The sequence below is a fragment of the Monodelphis domestica genome, chromosome 2, assembly GCF_027887165.1.
Source record: "Monodelphis domestica isolate mMonDom1 chromosome 2, mMonDom1.pri, whole genome shotgun sequence".
NCBI lineage: Eukaryota > Metazoa > Chordata > Mammalia > Didelphimorphia > Didelphidae > Monodelphis > Monodelphis domestica.
The window spans coordinates 108,394,266-108,413,927 of NC_077228.1; the positions used below are offsets into that span (position 1 = coordinate 108,394,266).

The following is a 19,662-nucleotide window of genomic DNA, read 5'->3' on the forward strand; positions in this document are numbered from 1 at the left end:
TGAAAGCCCTGCAAGCTAAAGGAAAGGGGTGGTATCTCTATCACTACCCAAACAATGGACCAGTATCCATCTCCCCTGTGCGCTATTAACAGCACATCACGTGTCTCTGGAAGATTGAATTAACACCTCATTTCCAGGCCATCCAGTGAAGACCAGCAGAGACCCCCTAATAGGATTTCCTTCTATCGGGCTAAACATTTTCATCCTTACACGGGGGCTACAATCCTTCCAGAAAGCACTTACCTCTCTGACATGGTGTGTGCCCACCCCAGCCACTAATGCACCTGACAGCAGAGAGGAGAAGGGGCAAACCAAAATCTCAGAAGATGGGAGAAGCAATCTGCATCATCGGGCCATATTAGACAGTCACTGTTCTGACAGCTGCTGTCAATAAACCCAACTTGACCCACATCATTTCTCAGGCCTCCTGGCCCCACACCAAACCAGCTGGAGGTTTTCTCTTAAACCACAAAATGAACTGCAATAGCTTTCCTATTCCTGAGTCTAGCTTGTTGGGATCACAGAAGTGATTTGGGGAAACATTTCCAAACTAGAATGAGGAATCTCTTTCCAGCTCCATAGTGAGGAGAGAGCAGCTCAGATCCATCTTTCCTAAAAGGATCATTCTACCTCCTCCCTGCTAACATCCTTTTTTCCCCAAAACCCAGAGCAAAAAAGACTGAAGCTAGGAAAAATCAGATGCCTACTATCCTTTGTTTCCCCTTCAATTTGCATCGACTCCCCATGACCCCCATCCCAGGGGGATGAGAGCTCTGAAGCCTGCAAAGTTAATGATGTCATCAGATCTTTCAAGAAGCTTACCTCATCCCTGGGCTGGAGTGAGAGTCCCTGGGGAGATGTAACCCTGAATCAGCTTCCCCAGAGGAAGGCCAGCTTGATGAGGATGAAAATGGTCTGAGCCCAGATCATCATTGTAAATGGTGCCTGCTTTTCTGAGCTTGGCTGTGTGGCCTGAGCCGGCAGCTGGGCTGCAGTGGTTAGCCGGTGGGAAGGGTTCTGGTACAGACATGCCCTCCAGATTCCACACATGCCTCCCTCCCCTTTCCCTTATAGGGCCACTGCCCCAGACCTCCCAACAGTTCTCTACATCTTCCTCCAGCCCAGAATTTTGGTTGAGGCCACTCCAATTCCTGGGGTTTTCTCCTACCTCTGGTCTAATTTCCCACATGCCTGGGGAGGCAGAAAAGAGAGGTAAGGAGAGATGAGGGACAGCTGGTGTGCCCAAGAATGTATGGAGACAGGACATTCTGGGGGAAGAACTCAGCATATCTAGGCTGCACAGGAATGGGTTTGGTATGCTTCTTGTGGTGCTGTTTCATGGCCCCAGGACACTAAAAATATGTAATCTCAGCCCCAGTCCAAATGCCAGTGAGGTCAAATGTTTGTACCTTTCAGATTATCTTTAGACACATCTGGGGTCCTTCCATGATGCCACTGACACCTGAAGCCTTTCCTGACTGACCCTGGGTCTGCTATCTGAGATTACATACCTTCTCCCTGTCATCTTAACCCAAGGACAGTCTTCCAGTGCTTCCATCCATTAGCCTACCCTCTTCCGGAAAGGTTCACCAGACGCGATGTGCTTAACTGAGCTTATCCATTAAAGTATTTGTCTCTGGGAGTCTGGAGTCAGAGTGGCAGCCATGGTTGGAGACCTCCGAGCCACTGCTTTAACTAATAGAATCATAGCTCAAATCTTGTTTTCCAGAATTTAGAGATGGTGATAATGGTGGCATTGTTGAAATTCCCAGTCATGCCCTTAGAGCTATCTCTCTATATTCAGCAACAAGCATGATTAAGCAGCTCATTCTCTTTCTGATTTCTTCAACTCAAGCAACAGCTCCTCAGGGAAGCTGTTCGAAGGAAATGAGATCAAATCAAATAATATTTGTAAAAGTGCCCAGCACAGTGCCGGACACATGGTAGGGACTTTAAAAAATGCTTGTTCCTTTCTGCCTCCAATGACGTCTATAAACCTTACACTGTAGAAACAGAGTGCCCAAGTGGGAAGAACTCTGGATCCGGGCCGTGGAAGTTCAGAAACAGAGTGAACCCATAAGTCAAAGGATCTATCAAATCCTAGCTTTGCTACACTGCAAAGTCATCTGAGTGACCTTAACCAAGTCATTTCATTTCAATGGAACTCATTACTCATCTGGAAGGTGAAGGAACTAGATGAGATGTTCTCCAAGGTCCCTTCCAAATTGAAATCCTGTAGTCCTATAAAATCCCACATCCATCATACATCTGTCACATGACTTTGAAACACAACAACAGAGTTGTACATAAATATGTGAATTAATTGCTAATCTTTTTTATTTAACTCTTACCTTCCATCTTAGAAGCAATACTATGTATTGAATATTCCAAGACAGAAGAGCAGTTAGGGCTAGGCAACTGGGGTTAAGTGATTTATCCAGGGTTACTAGGAAGTGTCTGAGGCCAGATTTGAACACAAGACCTCTAATCTCCAGGCCTGGCTCTCTATCCATTAAGCCAGCTAGCTGTGTCCTTTAATTACTCTTCTTTTGGTAGGGGGCTGGACCTGTAATTTAATTTGTGTGGAGAAATCTCAGGAAAGAAAACTCCATCTACCAAAGCAAATGGGTGACTGCTTCACAATTTGTTATCTCAGAGAGTTGCCTGGATTATTGAAAGGTCAAATAACTTGCCCAGAGTCATGGGCAGAACTTGAACTCAGGTCTTACTGTCTGAAATGCTAGCTTCTGATCCACTATCACCTGTTGCCTCTTATTATTCTTCCCTGATTCCCCATGGTGGCCATGCCTCTCCCATTCCAGGTTCTCCACAAAGCTTTACTCAGACCTTTGAATTTCTCTCACTCTTTTATATCAAAGTCATTTGTATCCAGGTCTCTTCCCTATATTCCTTGAGGCTAGCGGCCATGTCGTATCTGTCTTTGTGGGCTGAGGGCCAAGTGCTGCGCCTCACCCAAGAGAGGGTCTGGACCCCATGATACCATTGATATAGGGGGACTCCCAGACTGGGAAATTGTTCCCCTGTTGTTTGGTGTCTTATCTGGAGGCACTGAATAAATGATTGTTGGATGGAGGACTTCAATGCCTCAGCACAGATATACCCAATGATAAACCATTGTCTGACACCCCCAGGTTCCACCATACTCCTGTCACTTCTTTTTTTCCTAGACCCTTACCTTCCAACTTTGAATCAATATTATAGAATCAATACTCCTATTGGGTCTAAGGCAGAAGAGTGGTAAGGGCCATTGGGGTTAAGGGACTTGCCCTAGATCACACAACCAGGAAGTATCTAAGGTCAGATTTGAACCCAGGACCTCTCATCCACTGAGCCCCCCCCCCATCACTTCTAGTCAGCATCAGAGATGTGGAGGTCCTTCATCATTTCTACATCACAGTAGCTTGGTGATCACAAAAGGGTCATAGATGTTATAGGGAGGACTGGGGACTCTGTCAGGTACTTTGGATGGGGTTCTCATCTCTGACATCACAGGCACTGGAAAGTCAAGGACTAGCTAATGTGAGAAACAACATGGAAGCTTTTAGGGATAGCTGATTCCAGGTCTGGATAGGAAGGGGCTGGGAGGAGGAAGCATGCTTAGAGAAAAGATAGCCTATGCCTGGAAGACTTGGGGAAAGACCTAGTGGTCATAGAGGACCCCCAAACAAATGTGTCTTTTGATCACCTCAGTGTTTTTGGTCTCTAAATCTGTGATCTTAAGACCTATGGAGATTAAATGACTTGCTCAAGGTCATATAGCCAATAGATTTTAGGGCCAGAGATGAACCTAGATCTCTCCTGATGTCTTTCTCCTCCAGCACACACAAACTCATGGAATTACATTTTATCACTGGAAGAGACCTTTTCAACCCTTTCCAAAAAGTAATCTCTACTATAATATACATGACCAGTGGTCATTCCACACATGCTTTAATACTTCCAGTGACAGGAAACTCACTACCTCCTCAGGCAACCTATTCCATTCTCCCTGATAACAAAGCTAACTGTAGGGGCAGCTAGTTGGCTCAGCAGATTGAAAGCCAGACCTGGAGAGGGGAGAATTTTAGTTCAAATCTCAGATACTTCCTAGCTGTATGACCCTGGGAAAGTTACTTAATCCCAACTGTCTAGCCCTTCCCACTCGTCTGCCTTGGAATCAATATATACTATTGAATAAAACAGAAGGTAAGGGTTTAAAAAAAAGAAAAACTAAATATGCTTATTTTTAGCCTCTATTATCATTGGTTATTCCTTTGGAGAATTCTGAGATTACATTTGCATTTATGGCTTCATTTTCAAGTTGCTGATTCACATTGAGTTTACAATCCACTAAAACCCTCAGATCTTCTTCAGACAAATTATTGTCTAGCCATTTTGTACTGAAGTATATTTGTAGAACCATAGCACAACTTTACACCTACTGCTATTAAATTTTATAACATTTGATTCAGTTCAAAGTTCCAATCCGCAAAGACCTTTTTGGATCCTGATTGCCATTCAGGGTGTTAGCTAGTCCTCCCAGCTTTGTCACTTGTAAATTTAAAATGTGTGTTGTCCAGTATCTGCTTTCATCCAGATCACTGATGAGGGTTAAATGACTTGCCCAGGGTCACATAGCTAGGAAGTGTCTGTGGCCAGATTTGAATCTAGGACCTCCCATCTCTAGGTCCGGTTCTCAACCCACTGAGCTACCCAGTTGCCCCCAAAGAAGCTTCTTAAGAGAGAAACATACATGGCTCCAGACTCGCTGTGAAAATTTTCTCTTTGGAAATGACTCTAGGTAAAAGAAAGCCCCTCATGAGATTCTCTCAGGAGAAAGACAGACATGTAGGAGAAGCTGGCTCTTCAACATGTCCCTGATTCCTAACTTGTCTCTATAAAGACTTTGGAGTAGAAGTTGGGAGACAGCTAGGCGACTCAGTGGATAGAGAGCCAGGACTAGAGTTGGGAGGTCCTGAGTTCAACTCTGGTCTAAGACACTTCCTAGCTGTATGGCCCTGGGCAAGTCACTTAACTCCCATTGCCTAGCACTTACCCCTCTTCTTTCTGTCTTGAAACCAACACATAGTATTGGTTCTAAGAGAGAAGGTAAGGAGTTTTATTTTTAAAAGATAAAAAAAATTGGGGGGGGGGGGGTGGAATTTTCCCCTGAATGAGATTGCAGCTTCTCTCAGTTGAGCAAGATCTCACTTTACTTGAATCTAAAGAGCTCTTTTACTCCGTATATTTTCTGTTATATTCTAACCATTATAATTTAGCCATTTTCTTTTTACAATTTGCTTGGATAAATGGATTTACTCACAATTCACTAATTGTGATGGTCTTTTGTGTAACTAGAATTTGATGAAAATGACTCAAAACTGTAGGTATAAGTTTGAGACAACCCACCTCCCCTTAAGAGACAGTGAACAGGAAAATATCCCTAAACTAGTAATATTTAGGGGAGCAAGTAGTATGGTGACCCCTTTTCAAAGAGAACTTAACAGCTAGCCTTATGGTCCTTTCTCTAGATATCTTCAAGGAAAGAATAAGAGTTGCTGTCCTCAGCTTCTTCATCTTTAAAATGAACTGTAGAAGGAAGTAGCAAACCACTCTAGTATCTTTGCCAAGAAAACACCAAATAAGGTCACAAAGTGTTGGGTACAACTGAAATAACTTAACATAATTTAAAATTTTAGAGCACTATGTAAATGATAATAATAATTATTATTATCCTTATCATTGAAAGGGAACATTCTCATTTACAGATGGGAAATCCAAGACCCAGAGTAATAACATGACCCACTCTGCAGTCACGTAGGAAATTACTGATAGAATAAGTATTAACACCCCAAACTTGATCTCCATACCAGGATTCTCCAACAACCTCAACCCCTAGTGATTTGTTTAAAAAATTCCAGGTTTGTGTATGTGTGTATATGTGTTCATTCCACCCAGCTGTCCACATCTACTTCCTAGGGATTTCTAAATATTAATCAATTGACTCGTATTGAAACCTCAATCTGAATTTTCTCTCCCTAGATTCATCTTCTACCCTCTCTCCTCTGGGAGTTGGTATCTATAGACTCAACAAAACACCAGCAGGCTCAGTTTCTATGAGGAGAATTATGTGTATGTCATTTCCCTCCTCCCTTTCCAATCTGATTTGCCTCCTAAGATTGCTGGGAAAGCAGATGGTGTTATAATGAGCTGGTAGAGGTCATCTGCCCCGGAGCAGGAAAGGAAGGGCAAATCCTGCAGAGAGAACAACCAGGATTCCATGTGGCTCTGCTGGTCAGTTGCTTGCTTCTTGCAAGGTCAGTGTGGAATGACCTCTCTATTCATATCACTGGGCCACCCTGTTAGCCAGTCCAGTTTCCTTCTCCCTAGAGAAGGGGAGAGGTCCCAGGTTCCAAGGAGTGATGGGCTAGGGGAGGCTGGAGTGGCAAGGGAAACCATATACAGATCACAGGGTCAGGAAGGAAGATTTAAGCATAGGAAACATCATGCTTAAAAACCATCTTTCATATTTGCCCTTAAGATTAAATACAATGGCATGAAGCAGGAAAGTCTGAAGTTCAACATAAGGATGAATTTCCCCACCTTGAAAGTTGCTTCACATGAGGGACAGTGACTGGGACAAGTTGTAGAAATACCTGAAGGAATACTCTCTAAAGATTCTGAAGCTCTCTGACCTTCTTGGAAATAGCTCTGCCTGATGGCAGGAATACCATTCTATTCTATTATTATAGAAGTACTCTATAACTGTTCTGCACTCTTTATGGCCAAGCTTGGAGATTAGGTAAGAGTCATACATTTAGAAAATGTAGGGGACCTGAGCTGGATCAACTCATCTTTGGATAAAGGTTGAGGAGGGATGAAAATCAGCAAATGCAAAACTTTCTTTGTGGAAGCTGAGCCTAGGACTTGAAGCCACAGCTATGTGGGGCTTCCTCAGCAGAACTAGGTGGAATTATAGACAGTTTACAGACTCCACTTCCCCTAGAGCAGATTTTTCAGAGTGAATCATGGAGTGAGAGCAGCCCAGGCTTCACTATGGCTCATTTGGTCAGCTCTAGGGCATCCTGATATGGTGGAATAAACACTGGCTTTGAAGTCAGAAGACTTGAGCCACATTGCACTTTGGTTTCTACAACTATGTGACTTTGGCCAAGTCATTTCATTTTTTTAAACCTTTACCTTCTGTTTTGGTATCAATTCCAAGGCATAGGAACAGCAAGGGCTAGACAATTGGGGTAAAGTGACTTGCCCAAGGTCACATAGCTAGGAAGCATTTAGTGCCAGATATGAACCCAGGTCCTCCTGACTCCAGCCCTGGTATTTTATCCACTGTGCTACCTAGCTATCCCAAGTCACTTAATCTTGGAGGAACTTCTGTAAAATGAGGTAATTGAACTAGATGGCTTCTATAACCCCATCTAGCTCTAGAGCTATGATCTTAAATTTATCTTGCCAAAATGACAACCAAAGAGAAACTGGGCATACTGGAGATATGACCATGCCCTGAGTGTAGGCAATAGAAACAGTTGGAGATAATCCTGGGGCTGAGGGGCTTTTAATTGTGTTCAAAATTTTCTTCTGAATCTCTGTTTTCATCTGAAAACTATCAGACAGTACTAAAATGAGGACTAAATGGCAAGGATGGACATTAACATGGGATCAGGTCAAGAATATGGTTCTGTGGCAAATTCAGAAATGACTAAAGTCCAATATCTCAAGAAAGTGTTTGTGTGTTAAGGAAGAGGGGAGATCTAGCCTATCTTGACTGGTTTTCAGGAATATGTTGGATGGGAATTTCTTAAGTGGTATTGTCTGTCCAGTCCCCACTGGTCCATCAATACTACCCAGCTCCATCTTTATCACACTTTCCACCCTGAAAAAAATCCTGAGCTCTTGGTCATCCTGTGACAGAAAGACAAAAGAGGGACTTCGTGGGCAACTCTGAACCATCATGGTGGTGTGCAGAGACAGTCAGGGTTATGCTGTGGATAGAGCTATAGGTATGGATTCAAGATAGATCCAAGTTCAAATCTAGCTTCAGACACTAGCTGTGTTGACCCTAGGCAAATCATTTAAATTCTGATTGCCCAAGTTTCTCCATACATAAAATGGGGGTCATAATAGCATCTACCTCTCAGAGTTGTTGTAAGGATAAAAATGAGATATTTGTAAAGTACTTAGCATAGTGCCTGGCACATAGTAGGTGCTAGCTAATAATGTTAGTTATTATTACTAGTGGAAAGAACAAAGAATTTGGCCTTAGAAAGCCTGCATTCATAGTCTAGCTTCGCTTCATATTAGCTATGTGCCTTTGGGTAGGTTATCTGCCCTTTCTGAGACTCAGTTTCTTCATCAGTAAAATGAGAGGGTTGAATTAGATGAATTCTCACATGCCTTCCCTCTCCAACAGCCTGAGTCTAGTTTGTAATCAAGTCAACAAACATTTATTAAGTATCTGGTATAGAAAAGACCCTGTGGTACAGTATCTGGCAAGAAATTAAAAAAAAAAATCTGCCTTCCAGGAGCTTACAATCTAACAAGAGTGGAGAGGAATACAATACTTGATATTTTAATGATTCTCTAATATCATCAATGTGATTAGTCCTCCATAGGTACAGATGGGAACTCCTCATGTGATTCTTGTCCATGCCATCTCCACAAAGGATCTACCCAACATGCCAGGCCTGGGGTTTTCTTTTTCTTTCTTCCTTTTTTTTAACCCTTACTTTCCATCTTAGAACCAATATGTATTGGCTCTAAGGCAGAAAAGTGGTAAGGGCTAGGCAATTAGAGTTAAGGGATTTGCCCAGGGTCTAGGAAGTTCCTGAGGTCAGATTTGAACCCAGATCCTACCTGTCTCCAGCCATGGCTATCTACTGAGCCTCCTAGCTGTTATAGGCTGTGGTGGTTTTTTTTTCTTGTCTTTTTTCCCTTTTTCATTTCATTTCAGTTTTCTTTTTCTTTTTTTCATTTTTTAAAATTCTGTGAGTACCAGTGCAACACTGATCTGATACAACATTAGGTGCCAAAGCAACCTAGTAAAATTTGAGGAGAGATTACTTTCCCCTGGGGAATAAGAGAAGGCTTCATAGAGGAGGCAGAATCTGAGTTTGGCCTTAAAGGAGGGAAAGGATTGCAATAGATCAGAAGGGCAACTATTTAATTTTATTATCTATCAAAGGTCTGTGCAGATGTCTCATAAAAATATGAATCATTCACATAGTAAGCATCCAGACTGCAAAGCCTATGTGGCACAGGGGATAGAGCATTCAGTCTAGAGTCATAAAGACCTGGGTTCAAATCTGCCAGTAAAAGGGGAAATGGGGACTATCCTATTTACCTACTGCCCAAGGTTATTGGTAAGATCAAATAAGATAATATCTTTAAAACACTCACCATAGTACCTGACACACAATAGATGCTTTCATTGCTTTTCAGTCCTTTTGGTCATGTTCCATTCTTTGTGACCCCATTTGGGGTTTTCTTGGCAGATATACTGGAGCGATTTGCCATTTCCTTCTCCATCTCATTTTACAGAGGAGGAAACTGAGGCAGAAAGGGAGCAGTGACTTGCTGGGGGTCACATAGCTAGTAAGTCTCTGAGGCCAGATTTGAAGTTTGGCACTCTATCCACCTAGGCACCCCTATAAATACTTTGTTCCCTTAATCCATTCCTTTCCCCTGCCCCCTTTGAATGCTCACTCTGGTATTAGACCACAACAAGGGATGTGTTGGCAAAGGTTTAATAACTAATTCTCAGAAAATAAAAGCAGGGCGTATTTTAAAAGTTTAATCTGAATCTAGGAAATCAACCAAACAATAAATCAAGACCTAATTTGTAGATTTTGCCAATTTTGGGGATGTAAATGCTCGCCCTGAAAATTTAACTATCAACCCTCAGTTTGTACTGGCCCCAGCATACCTCTACCAGGTATAGCCTGAGGATACTTTTTGAGCTGAATTAATAGTCAGGTTATGTCTAAGGGATCATGGGAAGTACCCTAGAAATCATCTAGTCTAACCCTTTCATTTGAAAGAGGAGGAAACAGTTTAAGTGGCATGCCCATTGATAGCAGGAAGATTCAAACCCAGGTCTTCTGACTTCAAATTCAGTATTCTTCACACCTTATCAAGCAATCTCTTTTTGCTTTCTGCTTTGAGATCACTGGTTGCCAGAGGTTTTGGATAAGTGGGTGGCCTGTATCAAGTTTTAGGGCTCATTCTGCCCCCTCTCTTCCTTCCCCTCGTTGGTCATCACAGGAGACCATGACCACCCCAACTCCAAAAATGTGCTTTTCAAAAGGGCTGGAAAGCCCTTTGCTGAACCCTATCCAAGCCAGTCCACCCACCACCCCCAGTCTGATCCAGTCCACAAAGCCTACCCCTTCCCAATAAGGTCTCCACAGTTAGGCTGGGACATCTACCCACTACCACTGGCATCGATGTACCGCATGGCTCACCTGCAAGGCCTCAGACCCTTGCTCCTTGGCACTGGGTACCACCCACACATGATCCCTGACAGGAACACTCCAAATGCAGCCAGCCCTCCCCACCCACTCCCTCTGCCCAAATCAATCTCTTTTTGATCTTAGAAGAGGCTGACTTTTCTGCCCCCATCACTTTCAACTTGGAGCAGAGGAGCCCCACATACTCTGTCCCTCAGAGTTGCTGTTTCTGTTTATAGACCAGTTCTATGTCCAAACATTAATATGAATAAATGATTGTTGACTGACTCACTGACAGACTGACCCCCCCAAAAATCCTCCATATCACAGCAGCAAAGCCAACACCCCCAAGGCCACCTTTCCACCCCACTCCAAAAAAAAGGGCATCATTCCTAAGCTTCTCACAGAGACCAGGGGAGGTGCTAGGAGCATTTAACCTCTGGATGACTGTCTCTACCCCCAGGACACCTATCTTCAAAGCTTCCTACTTTATGCTCCCCCTCCCAATCTCCCTCTCCAGCATTTTGGTTCATCTGGAGTCAAGACTGCATTAGAAAGGTCAGCTTTCCCCTTTAGTAACCTGGGAGCCAGGAGTAGAAGGGGAGGGAGTGCTGTGCTTAGATTAGTAGAGAATGGGCACGAGGAGGGTGACTGATATGAAAATGGCCCCCCAGAAGGCTGCTTTCCCTTCTTTGGGCCCCCCTCTACCACCACAGGAGGGAGGGAGGAGGCTAGGATGGAATCCCCTAACCCAAATCATGGGCTATCCCCACTGCCCCTTTTTTCTCTCTGCCTAGCCCAAGCGGGCTCCCCCCCATATCCCACCAGTCAGGGGCCCATGGGAGCCAAGCACCTGGATTTTACCTTTTCATCAGCAGAGCCTAGGAGCCAGCAGGGAGAGATGCTAGTGAGGAAAGGGGCAGAGGAAGAGGCAGGGACACCCCATCTGCTGCTGCTGCTGCCACTGCCGCGGTTGGGGGGAGAGAGCCCAGCAGTGTCCATAGAAGGAGAGGAGGAAACGGAGGACCCAGGAATCCACAGCTTCACTGGCTCCTGCCGGGGAAGCACCCAGGAAAGCACTCTCTCTCTCCCTTCACCAGCGCCAGCTGACAGAGCAGAGGAAAGGCTGCTGGAGAAGCTGGGACTGAAATCTGAAACTGCAGGTTAGCGGAGTCCTATATAAACACACTCACACCCCCAGCTCCGCATGGCTCCCCAGCCCAGCCCAGCCAGCCCAGCCCCAGCACACTCGCCTCCTCTCCCCACCCCATCCTGCTCCCTTGGTAACATCCGACAGACAGCCCTCTAGCTGCTGTTTTCACAGGAACTCAATGGATTGAAAGCTTGGAAAGAGACCTGCCAGGAGCCCACCCACCCACCCAACAGTTCCTTTTTAGTGGAGAGGACTGAAGGGGCTGCAAGAAGCCTCACAAAATAAGCTTCTCCAGAACCTCTCCCATACAGAGGAAGGAAGACAACAGTCTCTGCTGGGAAGAAGCTCCCATTCTAAGGAGGATTATTAGATTTCCATGTGGAATGAACCTTTAGAGGCTCTCCTGCCCAACCCACTCATTTTATACATGAAGAAACCATGGCCTAGACAGTTTCATTAAGCCATCTGTCCAAAGACTTGACCAAACAAGACATAGAAAACATTACGAAAAATGAAATAAATATGCTGATTACATTAAATGAAGAAAGTTCTGTACAAACAAAACCAATGCAACCAAAATTAGAAGGGAAATAAAAAACTGGGGAAAAAATGTTATAGAAAGTGTCCCCAACAAAGGCCTTACTTCTCAAATATATATAGAAAACGGAGCCAAATTATAAAAATAGAAAGCATTGCCCAATTGATAAATGGTCAAAAGACAGGCAATTTGCAAATGGAGAAGTTAAAACTTTCTATAGCTGTATAAAGAAATGCTCCCAATCACTAATTGATTAGAGAAATGCAAGTTAAAACAATTCTGAGTTTTATTTTTATTTATAATTTATTATAAATATTATTATTTGTTTATTTAAACATACATCCTTATATTATACACATAATATAAATTAAAACAACAGTTAGGTAGCTTTGTGGATTAAGAACCAGGTCCAGGCATGAAAGGTCCTGGGTTCAAATTTGGTCTCAGATAGTTCCTAACTGTATGATCTTAATTACCATAGTCTAGCCCTAACTGTTCTTCTGTCTTGGAATCAATACACAATATTGATTGTAAAATGGAAGGTAAGGATGTTTCCTAAACAACTCTGAGATACTAAAGTCACACATAGATAAGAAGTGCTAGAGATGACATTTGAACCTAAGCCAATGCACTTTCCTTTCTTTTTTTTTTCTGTTTTAGTAACAATTCTAAGACAGAGGGGCAAGGGCTAGGCAATGGAAGTTAAGTGATTTGCCCAGACTCACACAGCTGGGAAGTGGTCTGAAGTCACATTTGAACCCAAGTCCTCTTGATTCCAGGCCTGGTTCTCCATCCACGGTGCCACCTAGCTGATCCAACCAGTACTTTTCCCATGATACCACACTTTGCTACCCCAGCCTCTGCCCTTATTCCAAAGAACAGGGTTAGTATTAGTCTGGATCCCAGGAAAATGGTGCTATGAATAATATGCCTCCATGAGTAATTGCCCCTCCCCATAACTTTAGAGTCCATTGGCAAATGCATTTGACTGTTGGAGATGGAGTCCAAGTAGGAGTAATCTACAAGTCTTCCTGATAGATGACTTCTTCCCTTTCTGCATTTAGCTACAAAACTCTGGCTATTTTCCTTCCCTTTCCACCCACTGCATAAAAACATGGATTGGTAGAGCTAGAAGTTAACAATGGAAATCATCCAGAAGCAGCTGCAATAAAGTGCTAAGAGCCACTGGTCTTAGCTCCCCAACTTACTAACTGGGTGGCTGTGGGTAAGGGAGGGAGGGGAGGAGGGAGAGAGAAGGAGGAAGAGATGTATATGTGTGTGGATTGATAGCTCGATAGATGTATTTATGTATTCAGGAGGACTTTGTTTTATACAACTAATATGTTCCAAGACGTTCATATAAGCTGAAAATCTCACATAACAGCAAACCCCATTATTTAATAAGTATTTCTTATAGGACCATTCCTAGGCACTTTACGACTTTTCTTGGGCTTATCGGAGCTAGCAGCATCACTACAGTTGGTTGTACTTGGGGCCTTTGTTAATACCTAAATAGCGTTAATGAAACAAAGAAACACTACTCGGACATGGACACAACTTGTTACAAGCAGAACTCTGGACAAAGACTGATGCCAGAGCTAATGTTTGGTGCAAAACAATGTAATGACTCACACTAACACTTCTCAGAGCAAGAATGAGTGTGATTGGGGAAACTACTGAGACTTTTCTTGGGAAAATGGGGCAGATTTAGTGCATAATTAAATTTTTATTTTACATATTTTCTGCCTTTTTTTTTGATTGCTCATTATGTATACCTGAATTTGCATGTACTGAGTTCACATAAAATGAGGCTCTGCCATATGCCATATTTTTGTTTATATTCAGTGGTTTCAGTCAAGTCTGACTCTTTGTGAATTCCTTTGGAGTTTTATTGCTAAGGATATTGGAGTGGTTTACCATTTCCTTCTCCAGCTCATTGTATAGATTAGGACACAGAGACAAATGGGCTTAAATTAAATGACTTGCCTAAGGTCACACAGCTAGTACCTTTTCTGAGGCAGGATGTGAACTCCGGTTAGCTAACTAGGTAGGTAGATAGAAAGCTAGACAGACAGACAGACAGATGGATATATAGGCAGACAGACAGACAGAGATGGATAGATAGGCAGATAGACAGGCAGACAGACAGACAGACAGATGGATATATAGGCAGACACACAGACAGAAATAGATAGATAGGCAGATAGACAGACAGACAGACAAACAGATAGCAGATAGATAGACAGAGACAGATATGTAGATATTGATAAGGAGAAACACGATATGAATGTAAACTATTATTATCTAGTCCAACCCTATCATTTGACAGATAAGAAAAGTGAGGGCCAGAAGAAGAAATGATTTGTTCAAACATCAGCTAGTTAGCAGGAGAGCCCAGTCTAGTTCCCAGGTCAGCCTGCCTCTGGGAGCATTGTTCTTTCCATTACGGCTCATACATTTACTCCTTGAATATAGTATCAGTCTGTTACTGGGCCCTCCCAATTGTAAAGCCATGTTTCTGTCCTGTTACCTTGTTTACATGTCTCAGACGGTCAACGCTAAGGAAGTAGAGACTCTGATTGAGTCAGTCACCTTTAGCATACATGCAACATTCACTCCTGTGCTGAAAAAGCACTTAATGTCATACACTGAGGTCAATAATTAACAAGACTTACTCGTGGCTTCAACTATTACAGGTATGAAGATGGAATCGGAAATCCGTATCTCCAGATGTGTCTTCTTCCCCAAGGTCTAGCTCTCAGTGTCTACTCATCTGGCCTATTTGCTCTTCCTCATACGTAAGAATTCATCTCCTGTCTTGGCATCTTTACACCTATTGTCCCCCGGTGCCTGGAATGCTCTCCCTTCTCACCTCTGACTCAGAATCTCTGACTTCCTTCAAGACTTGCTTCTCAGTCTCTTCCTCCCCCTTATAGATGCTAGTGACTCTCTCTAAGGTTACCTTGTATATACTATATCTTTTTAGGTACATGTTATATCTGTTCCATTAGGATGTAAGTTCCCAGAAGGCAAGGACTGTCTTTTCCTTTTTTTTTTAATCCTCAGTGCTTGACTGATCACTTTAAACTCAGCATATCTAGAACTCAAATCCTTATCTCTCTTTTACTCCCCCACTCCCACCAAGGTAACTGACTCCCCCCTCCCTTTGACTTCTTCATTTCAATGAAAGTACCATCATTCTGCCAGTTACCCAGGCTTGATTCTGAATTCGTTTTAACATTTTCCTCTCTTTTTTTACCCTTGTTGGGGCACTATGTCCCTTCTGGGCTTTCTGCAAAGGAAATCTGTCCATTTCTATTGCCCTGTCTTAGTTAATGCTTTATTACCTTAGATCTGGATCGTTGGTCATTCACCAGTTTGCACCTACCCCAATCAATACCTCCCTCACTCTGGATTCATATTCCTAAAATACTTTTATTATGTCACACACACACAAGCTCCAAAACCTTCAGTGGGTCGATATTACCAACTGGATAGAGATCCAATCTTGTTTTATTGAGAAGGTAGGGTACTACCACACTGCAGAAGACCTGTAATATCAGGCAAAAAAAAAAATCCTCACTCTCCATGACCACTCTCATTCCCAAGGAAGCTGGACTCACTTATTGGTCCTTGCACAATATGTTCTTTGCATCCTCTGTAGCTTTACTTCTGTTACTTCCTGAGCCCTGTAATGCCCTCCTTGATCCTCCCTATCTATATTTTCCTTAAAAGGAATTCTTTAAAAAAAGAATTTAAATTTTTAAAAATTAAAATTAATGAGTCACAAAAAATGTGAATTTAGGCTTCATGTGAGGGAAATTAATAATAAAAAATAATTATGGTAATGTTGTTTATATGGCACTTTAAGGTTTACAAAGAACTTCACAAAACCCCAAAGTCTTAGTGCAATATTAAGCTATTAAAACCTATCTCATTCTAGAAATGCAAATCAAAACAACACTGAGGTACCACCTCATCATACCTAGCAGATCGGCTAATATGACAGCAAAGGAAAGTAATAAATGTTGGAAGGGATGTGGCAAAATGGGGATACTAATATATTGCTGGTAGAGTTGTGAATTGATCCAACCATTCTGGATGGCAATTTAGAACTATGCCCAAGGAACTTTAAAAGACTGCCTGCCCTTTGACCCAGCCATACCACTGCTGGGTTTGTACCTCAAAGAGATAATAAGGAAAAAGACTTGTACAAGAAGATTTATAGCCGCACTCTTTGTGGTGGCAAAAAAAAAAATTTGGAAAATGAAGGGATGCCCTTCAATCAGGGAATGACTGAACAAATTGTGATATATGTTGGTGATAGAATACTATTGTACTCAAAGGAATAATGAACTGGAGGAATTCCATGTGAACTGGAATGACCTCCAGGAATTGATGCAGAGTGAGAGGAGCAGAACCAGGAGAACATTGTACACAGACTGATACACTGTGGCACAATCAAATGTAATGGACTTCTCTACTAGCAGCAATGCAATGATCCAGGACAATTCTGAGGGACGGATGAGAAAGAACACTATCCACATCCAGAGAAAGGACTATGGGAGCAGAAACACAGAAGAAAAACATTTGCTTGATCACATGGGTTGATGGAGATATGATTGGGGATGTAGACTCTAAGGGATCACCCTAGTGCAAATATCAATAATAGGGAAATAGGTCTTGATCAATGACACATGTAAAACCCAGTGAAATTGCTTATTGGCTATAGGAAGGGGGAGGGAGAAGGGGAGGGAAAGAACATGAATCTTGTAACCATAGGAAAATCATCTAAATTAATTAATTAAATAGAAATTTTTAAAAAACTATCTCATTCTAGCCTCAGTACCCTGGGAAGTAGATGCTATTATTATTCCTGTTTTACAGATAAAAAAAAAACTGAGGCAGGCAGAGTAACCTATGACTTTCTCAGGATAACGCAGACAGCTGAAGCTGAATTTGAACTAAGTTCTTCCAAACTCCAGGGTCAATATTTTAACCACTGAACTACCTAGATGCCTGGAGAAAAGTTCCTAACAATTCCAAAAGTAGAATGGGCTGCCCCAGTAGGTAGTAGATGTAGTAGGGTAGTAAGCTGGTCCCTCCTCACTTGAAGTCTTTCAAGAAAAGCTGGATGACCATGAGTGAGGTATGTTGTAGAGCAAATTCATTTTCAAAAATGGGTTGAATTGGCCACAGAGGTCTCTTTCCATTCTAATATTCTATGATCCATTCATAACTCCTTTAGAACTCTTCTTTGTTAGTGTTCATTTGTTTCAGTCATGAATGACACTTCGTGAAACACCATTTGGGGTTTTCTTGACAAAAATATTGGAGTGGTTTGCCAATTCCTTCTCAAGTTCATTTTATAGAAGAAGAAACTGAGGCCAACAGGATTAAGTGATTTGCCCAGGGTCATACAGCTGGAAGTGTCTGAGGTCAGATTTGAACTCAGGAAGAGGAGTCTTCCTGACTTCTACTCTATCCATTGCATCACCTAGCTTTCCTTAGAGCTCTTCTAGTACATTATAAAATATAAAATATAGAAATAACTGCCCCTGGAGTCAGAGGATTTGGATTCAAATCCTCCCTTTGATATTTACTACCTGTATGAGCTTAGAAAAGTCATTTTACTGTCATGGGCTTCAGTTTCATCATCTATAAAATGTGAAAGCTGTACTAGATGATCTCTAAAGTTCCTTCCAGCTTTAGACCTATGGCCTCATGATGTTTTGGCTATACCAGTAATTCACTGAGCATTTAACATGTATTTTCTTAGAAGACTTAGTTAACCTGTCCCTATATTGTCTTCTTAATTGTAGCTAATGTGTTTTGCATTCCTAAGAATTTCCCTTTAAAATAACCCACATTCATATAATACTTTAAAGTTTATCAATTGCTTTTCTTACTTGAAAGTAGGTTGTACAATTACTATTGTGCCCATTTTGCATATGAGGAATCCAGCTCAGAAAAGCAAAGAGATTTGCCTACAGTCCATAGCTAATAAACATCAAGGCTCTTATTTGAACCCAAGCCTCCTTCCATTAAGCCCAGAATTCTTTACATCACATCTTGCTGTATTTTGTACTTAGTACATGGTCTTACAGACAGGACCAATAGCTTCTGGCCACTCACTAAGCATACGTCTGCCCTAGGCAGAGCAAGTAAAACAGACACAGATCCTCATCATAAGGGATCATGCAACTTACAGTGAAGGTGAGCTATGCAAAATAGCAACCAGGTACACTCCACTCACAGTGATGTTCTCCTGCCTGGAGTCCTTTGGAAAGGGTCAGTTAATGCCAGAGGATTGTGAGGAAAGAGGTGAGGGTTAAAGTTGGGCCTTGATCCAAACAAAAGGGGCTAGAGAACTCTAGGGACTCCGACCTCACATTTACTCCCTCTTTCCAGCAAATACTCCATTCTTTGCTGTGGGATGCCATTGGTCCTAGAACAGAAGAATTGGAAGGACCCTTAAAAGTCATTGAGTCTAATTATACAAAGCAGGAGTCCTCAAATCCATCCTTCCCTAGCAGTCCTCCAACCTTGATTTGAACACTTCCCAGTGGTAGCAAACTTATGGCTTCCTAAGACATCCCATTTCATCATGGGCAGCTCTGATTGCTATTGAGCCAAAATCTATTCCTCTCTGGCTTCTACCTGTAGGTCCTAGTTTGGATAAGCAGCAAAGAAGTCATAAGACTAGTCCAACATAAGGAGAAGGTGGCCAAAGTCCTTCTCTGATGTCTTGTCATGATGTAAAGGTGACCTTAGATTCTCCAAAGCTATACCAGAGGACCACACTCTGCCAGGCTATCATGGAAAGACATCAAAGTATGGTCCCTGTGACAAGCTACAAGGACCAGACTAGTTAAGGGTAAAGAGCTACCATATCACTATTATCACCACAACTTGTTTTTAAATCTTTTCTTTGTGAAGACTCTATAGTTCAATTCCTTAATATCTTGGTAGACTGTCTTTATGTGCTCTTGCAGCCAAAAATAAAACATAATTTTATAAATTATAAATTCATAATAAATATGAAATAAAATAATTTGGTTCTGATTTTTAAATTTAAGTTATCATCTTTAATGAAATTGCTTTGGAAACAATATACGTTTCCATGACACCAACAAAACAGTTTTCCGAGCCACAGTTGCTGGCCACCAAGCAATGAATTTTTAAAAATCCAAGGGGTTAAGTGACTTGCCCAAGGGTCATACAGCTGTGCCTGAGGCCAGATTTGAACCAGACTTCCCATCTCCAGGCATGGTTCTCTATCCACTGAGCCACCCAGCTGCTAACTTTTTTTTTTTAGCCATAGTAGCTTATGCTAAAAGACAAGCAGGTTATTAACTGCATTGATGGAAGTTTCAATTTTTAAAAAATTTTATTTGATCAATAATAATAATAATAGTTAACAATTACATAGCACTTACTATGTGCCAGGCACTACTGGCCTCAGTTCCTCTGTTTCCCTCTCAGCTTTTCTATATCTATAACAT

The 19,662-nt window shown here is 42.1% G+C and overlaps 1 protein-coding gene across 6 annotated transcripts in view; it reads right to left on the reverse strand.

The window, feature by feature from the left end:
- PLEKHA6 (pleckstrin homology domain containing A6) overlaps window positions 1–19,662 on the reverse strand; it is a 243,471-nt gene that overhangs the window by 92,010 nt on the left and 131,799 nt on the right. For 3 of the 6 annotated variants that reach the window (XM_056815785.1, XM_056815779.1, XM_056815783.1), the window contains exon 1: window positions 11,331–11,712. The exons of 2 other annotated variants lie outside the window; for them this stretch is intronic. In XM_056815785.1, the coding sequence (XP_056671763.1) occupies window positions 11,331–11,338 (8 nt within the window). In that variant the 5' untranslated portion in view covers window positions 11,339–11,712. Of the gene's footprint in view, window positions 1–11,330; window positions 11,713–19,662 lie in introns of those variants that run through there. One more of the 6 variants, XM_056815777.1, reaches the window with a different exon arrangement.